This window comes from Vigna unguiculata, chromosome 1, assembly GCF_004118075.2.
Source record: "Vigna unguiculata cultivar IT97K-499-35 chromosome 1, ASM411807v1, whole genome shotgun sequence".
Taxonomy (NCBI): Eukaryota; Viridiplantae; Streptophyta; class Magnoliopsida; order Fabales; family Fabaceae; genus Vigna; species Vigna unguiculata.
Genome location: NC_040279.1, coordinates 18,481,145 through 18,487,950, shown reverse-complemented (window position 1 = coordinate 18,487,950; position 6,806 = coordinate 18,481,145). Strand labels below are relative to the sequence as shown.

At 37.1% G+C, this 6,806-nt stretch overlaps 1 protein-coding gene across 2 annotated transcripts; it reads right to left on the bottom strand.

Moving 5' to 3' along the window:
* Positions 1 to 3,151: 3,151 nt before the first annotated feature.
* LOC114192996 (SWI/SNF complex component SNF12 homolog) lies at positions 3,152 to 5,639 on the bottom strand. Of its 2 annotated transcripts, XM_028082689.1 has the most exons (3): positions 5,361 to 5,639; positions 3,928 to 5,276; positions 3,152 to 3,517 (listed from the first exon to the last, which is right to left on the bottom strand). In XM_028082689.1, the coding sequence occupies exons 2-3, from the start codon at positions 5,268 to 5,270 to the stop codon at positions 3,445 to 3,447; spliced, it is 1,416 nt and encodes a 471-aa protein (XP_027938490.1). In that variant the 5' UTR covers positions 5,271 to 5,276; positions 5,361 to 5,639; the 3' UTR covers positions 3,152 to 3,444. The 2 variants fall into 2 exon arrangements, with proteins under 2 accessions (XP_027938490.1, XP_027938484.1); XM_028082683.1 differs by having other exon boundaries at positions 3,928 to 5,639.
* Between the last annotated feature and the right edge of the window lie 1,167 nt (positions 5,640 to 6,806).

Here is a 6,806-nt window from a genome sequence, read left to right as displayed (position 1 = left end):
TTGAATACTATTCAACTTATTTTTACCTTTTTTTGCTTTTCAAAAACTGTATAGCAAATACTGAAAGTAATGAAATCGTATTTTTGCTTACTTTACTCACTACAGACAGCGTCAACTTGTGACTGCTTTCTGTTTCTTTGGCAAAGGAAATGATTGGTTGCAAATAAGTCTCACAATGAAGTATTGTTCTACACACGTGTTCACCAGCCTAACCTTTGTCATTTTACATGGTTCATCAGCATCATCGGTGTGAACTCAATTCCTGCAGAACATGGTTTGTTTCTATTTGCCTAAATTTCTTGGAAAGCTGGTCAGAATATTGCACATGCTCAAACTAATTGATTATTATTTAAGGTATGGCCTATTAAAGAACCACGTAAGATTATTTGACTAACTTATCTTCTTACTGGTGAGATTAAAGCACCCATTTATTTTCTTGAGCACGTTGCTAGATGTATACAATTTATAGGCAGAGAATCTGAGTAATATTAATGGTGGCTAAATGAAATCTTGAATGAATAGTTTACACGTTTTGTTCCCATAAAATGGTGAGAGGGGCCTTTTCAAAAGTAAGCTTCCAAATTGCTTGGATGCAAAAACTTCAGCCGAGGAAAGAGATTTCAGAGAATTTCTTATGTCAAAGACAGTTTCAGAATTAATTAAGATGAATGTATATTTTTCAATGTATTGATTATGCATGCGACATGGTGCATGCCTGAAGACTAGATTACTGCATAACCTCTCTTGTCAATTTATAGATTCTAAAACTTATATTAAAATAGTGTGAATGATTAACCTGGTATAGAAAATTATCAAGTAAAACCAGAGTGAATCACGAGAAAAAAAATAAGTGCAGGCTATTTAAACAAACATCCAGGCAATAAATAACAGCAGTTTTATGGAAGCTTAGATAGGGGTGGTTGAGTTGCTTTGAATCATTCAAGCATATGATTCTTCATTTTACTCACATTTTTTGGATGGAGAATTAGTGTGGTGACATGTTGTGCTGACTCTGGTTCTAGATTTCAAAGATTTCAAAGTATCTGATTTCTTAAATAGTGTATTATTCAGAGATGGGTTTTCTCTATCACATTATAGTTTTTTTCAGTAGGTTTTGGCCCAATCCCTCCACTTGCTTGTATGACACTTCTATCTGTTTTTATGGTACTTGGGATGCTACAAAATGGTTGTTATTTGGGATGACAAATAAAAAAGTGATATGCTCTAGAACTTAAATGTTTTGATAAAAAAAAAAAAACTAAGAAACCAATAATTATGTAGAAGATACTTTAATTAACTAGGGAAAATGTTGATACCTTCGGCTAAGATGGAAATGATATTTATTTCCTCCTGATACCTTGGATACCCCATGTCTGTATCCACCTCTATAGGTGCCTAGAGTGCTAGGAGATAGTCTCATAGCTTCTTTATCAAGCTTGTGGTGGGGAATCTATTAAAACAAATCAAGTTTTTAGGGACTATTTGTAGATATTTGTAGCCCCATTTAGCCAGCTTGTATAACATGGTATGCAGAAAAATCATTCTTGCACCGTTTGGGAGGAGACACATTTAGACAGAGGAAAAACAATTGATATGATAAATGATGTGATGTAAAAACAGAAAGATAGAGACGAATAAGAGATAACAATGAAGTGTTTCCACTGTTTGGATGTCTGAAAGTTAAAAAATAAGCATGAAAGAAAACACAAATTTATGTGTTAGAGGCTTACTGTCCTAAAGTCAGAAAGATATTAAAAAAACTATTCTTGTCCGCAAAAGTTCCCGTACTTACATAACAAAAAAAGCAGTCAGTCAACAAGCCTTTTATGAAACATAGAGATCTAGTACTAGGAAGTCATTTTCATATGTTTGTTCCAGTACCATTGTAATTAATAATAGACTTTCTTAGAAATGTTGTTTTAGTTTTAACTCGTGATTTAAATAAGGAATAATAGTTAAAATCGACTCTAATGTAATCTTAAAAGTTATATTTTAATCCTAATTCAACCTTAAAAGATAATCCATAAAGTAATGGTTTTGGCCTGCAGTAATCAACTCGGCATCTCTGAAGTAAAATCACAATACCACAGTTTCTTATGTGCTGGACTGGGAAACACTTAGCACAGTACGAAAACAGTTTATTAAAAGGAATTGGGCAATTAGGATGTACAGAAATTGTCCTCGTGCTGCAAATGCACCATTGAATTTCAACTTGCAATGATGAAACCGCCGATGTTTTTCCTTCCGGACACAAATGTCCTTTAACTATGGCCACTTACCCAAGGTTTTAAAAAATAGCCTCCAAACACAACTTTGTCTGCAATATCAAGATTATTAGGTTTCTCTGTAACTACAATTGTGATGGTACTAATCGCATTTATTTATAAATTTTCACAATATTAAGGGTGACAATGAAACTGTAACTACCCATTAATTAAAAGGCAGGCACAGGCAAAAAACTGGAACGCGACAAAAAATAGAGAATAAGAACAAACAGAAAATTGAAACCACTTTTAGGAACTGTAAGCAGATTGGGTCGCTATAAAACTGACAAGAAGGTTTACCTTTCCCTTCATTCTGCAATTCGTAGCATCAGGCAACAAAACTTGACACTTAGCAGTGGAAAAATGGAAGCAGACTTCTCCAAAGGGTAGAGTATAACAAAAATGTTAGCAACACATTCATTTTCATAGGTTGAAATTTGTTTATAATCAGCTTCACAATATAAAGAAGTATCAATATCATCCCACTGGCCATCTATCCCAAATCAAGTTTCTCAAGAAACCTTAGGAGGACATTGATATGTTCTTTGTCTTTGCCTCATTTATATTAGTCTCTGTCACTACCCTTATACTTTCTTGTAACATAAAAAAATTCCTACCAACGTGCCATTGCACGCTTTAGTCCCAAAACTAGGGAGCAGAACAGAACATCACATGAATTTTAATGTGAAGCCAACGTGGATTCACAGTTTTCTATTTGTCTTTATCAACTATAGTTTAATCCACTGAAACAATTTTATCACCAAGCTGAATGCTAACACTGATTATACGCATATTTGGAATAACATTAAACACTGACACAAGATACGTTGGAATTAAGAGTGAAGAGCTTTTAGTTAATTTTTACTCTAATAAAATTCAGCAACATATACACGAAGAAACAATCATGGCATGGCATACAATATTTCTTTTCCTTTATATTACATTATCCGCCATAAGATAACTTAAGTCTGAAATTAGTTGCTGTACACCTATCAAGTCAAGGGACATTGCTTGCACAACATATGAACTGCAAGGCAAGTTGCAGCACTGAAACTACTAAATAGTACCTATCAACTTAAACAATCAGAGCTTCCACGAGCTCAAACGAGCCATGTACAATGATCAGCACAAATGACTTGCTACATCTAAAATTCCCAGAATAAACCTAGAACTCTAGACATCATGTGCTCCCCGGGGCATTGCTTCCTGCTGCTGGTTTGCGATTCAAATAGCGAACAATAGCATCCTCAACCCTGTCGAAGTTGTCAAACAAGGTTATAAGGACAACATTCAGCAGTGCCCACGCTCATAGATAAGAGCAAAGTGAACCCTTTTCAAGTTCATCTAGCCCAGGCACATGAGCAAATTGAAAAAAAAAAAAGTCTATCATGCCCTATTCAGTCATTTGAATTGAATAAAATCATATAAAAGGTCAAGAATAATGCATGCATCCAACTAAAAAGCAATTCCAATTATATAATGCATCATCATCTTTTCTTAAGGCAATTTATGGAAAGGAGCCATCAATCAAGAAATTTTAGACCTGGATGTTAAATCATGCTGACTAAGCTAATGATCATCCATAACAAATTGGTGACATGTTACAACTACTAAATGAAACAAACAAAATGAAAGAATAGAGGACAATGGTATGCAGGCTTACCATGGTTGCTTAAAGAAATCTGATTTACGCTCCTTTTCAGCACTGTGACCAGATTCTCCGAGTAAAACTTTGAGATCCTTGTTTTGAGATTCAACCAAGGCCTTAATAAATTCCAGAGGAGATTGACTAAAACCAATATAGAACGCTCGCCTCCTTCGGTGCTCGTGTATTTTTCTAATGATTCCGCATATGGATTCATCACAGGCATCAATCTCTTTGTTCCTCTCCACATTGGCCACTAGAGCATTCAATTCCCTCTGAATGGGAAAAGGAACATCAACCATCACATCATAACAAGCAGACCCGACCGGACTATTCCCCGAGAGCTTGATCATATGTTCCAAAAGAATAACCTGAGGAGGAAACAAATGCTGTGATATCTTCTGCGAAACCATCGAGAACCTCACCTTATCCTCCCCAAACACCTTCTGAAGAGCCTGATCACAGTGAAAGTACGAAGGATCATTCTGGTTCTGCAACTTCCTCGCCTTCACATAATGCCATATCGCTGAAACAATCCTTGCCCGCGTGTCAACCTGAATACCAAGCACTTCCCTCAACACCGGCGAGAGCATAAACTTCTCCGGCACGTAATTCATCTCCAACCGAATCTGTGCCGAGAACTCCTTATCCCCTTTCCTCTTCACCTCAAAACCTTCATGAGTGGCAGATGACCGCGAATTCTCCCACGTGATGACATTGTTATCCGGATATAGCCTCTTGTCGAGGGAAATCGTTACCCTTTTGAAAAAGGCAGAGAATTTCGGGTACAGAGGTGGCATCCTGTGAGCAAGAACTCCAGGTTGTTCAGCTTCTTCACCATCTTCCAAAATCCTCCCAACAATCTTAAGAGTCCATGTGGGTGCGGAAGAATCCCCACTCTGGTTTGCAAACGTGTTGAACACGAAAATTCGAAGGGTTTTCTGAATGCAGGGTGGGTTTCTCATTGCTTCTTGAATGTCAACCTTCTTTCTAGTAAGTGCAGCGTCCACACGCGCCTCCACGTCGAGGAGCTGCGTATAGAGTGCCGACTGTGGGAGAATTGCGGAGGCTTTCTCCGGAAGCTGTTTCTCATTTTGCCTGGGCTTCTTCCTCCGAGGCCCCAGCACGGGTTCCGTTTGTTTAAGCGGCGTGGCGGTATGAACGGGGGGTTTTGGAGGGAAACGTTTGGCATTAGGGGTGAAGGAAAGCCCGTGGGCTTGGAGCTGGGCCTGGAACTGGGCTTGGACGATGGCGTGAGCCTGGGACAGAGGGTACTGGCCCGGTGCGATTTGGGGATGTTGGTAGCCGGAGGAAGAAGCCCCAAGGGGCTTGATAGAATTGTAGTTGTTGTTCATAGACATTGGCTTCTAATAATAGCCAACCAAAGGCATATATATGAAAATTTCTATCAATGAAACACCAAATCTGACTGCGGAAAAGGAGGGATTTACCTTACTGAGAGAGAACGTTGAAGAAACGGTGAAGATTGGGCTTCGAGTTTCCGCGATGTGGTGCCTAGGGTTAGGAAAATGGAACAACCAGAGGTCACTGTTGGCTCAGTACTCCAGTGTTTGGAAAGGGAAGTTAGAATTTAAGAAATGCGTTCAACGTCAATCATGATTTACAACTTTTCACGTTTGTTGAGAACGTAACCACGACTTTCCAAACACACTCCAAGGTTTCAGCTAACTGCATCAGCAGGAAGTCTCGCATACTTCATTGAGGGCTGAAGAGCTTATTAACTAATATTTAATATTATATTTTCCATTTGACTGTTAGTTGAAGTTTTTTTCTACGTATTTTATTATCAAAGTCTTGAATGCTATATAAATTCATTAAATTTGCAAAACACTTGTTATAAAAAAAGAACCCTTACTAAGGTCTCTTCAGGAAATCAAGGGACTTACCACACACTGTCCCATTTCCGTCCTCGGCAGGAATCGAGCACGCGGCCTTGCTCAGATACCAAAGGATGAGCACGCAGCGCTAGCCACTTGACCAAAAGCTATAGCTGTTAGTAAGGGTTCACACTTTGATACTTAATCTCTCGGTCCGGTGAGGTAAATACATTTCACTGTTCTGAAATATTTGATTAAAATATTGTGATTAAATATTATTTTAATATAATGAAAAATAAATAATTAATTATTAGCATTTAAGTTGAAATAAATAATATGTGATTGATGATTTGTGATGAGTTAGGATTAAGCTAAAATACACATGTACGATGTAGTGTGATGATTTAAGTTCATATGAGAATGTGATATGTAAATTATTATATGGATGTGTGAACGAAGTAATCTCTTGAGAGGGAGTACTACATTGATGTGATGTGATGATAGGTGGTGTATTGAGAGGGATTTTTGTGTGGAGACTATTATGGATTTGCTAGTATCAAACTCAAGTAGAGGATGGTTTCTAGTAGTGAGAGACGAAGGAGGTTTCTATACTCTATAGTTTGATATATAAGAGGACTAGACCTTGCAGATATAGAAATTACCCTGGTCATGCTCATGATGAGATTGTGAATCCTAATCTTCAAATCTATAGCTATAACTTCTAAGAGGCAATGAGAGACATGACAAGTGTAGAGTATTTGAGTTTGCTTAATACAATCTTCTAAAGGTAGAGTCAAATTTTTATGTTGTGAAGATTGAGTCGTGATGACTCTACTATAATAGATATTTGAGTCTTACTATTAATGGTTGATTTCATAACTGATAATGAATTATGTATGGATTGTTAAATCATACTTATGATAGAGATTAGGAGAGCGTGATAAATGATGAGATATGTAACTTTTTTATAGAATGATTATTTATGTTTGGTGAAGAATGTTGATTTTTGAAATGATGATGAAATTGTCATATGTAGTATTGTTAATTTTCACTAACTTA

Excerpts from the sequence above, each read along its gene's own strand:
- LOC114192996 (XM_028082683.1), bottom strand. The coding sequence starts at position 5,270 with ATGTCTATGAACAACAACTACAATTCTATCAAGCCCCTTGGGGCTTCT. Across the intron at positions 3,518-3,927 it reads GATTTCTTTAAGCAACCATG|GGTTGAGGATGCTATTGTTC; the intron begins GTAAGCCTGCAT and ends CAACTTCGACAG.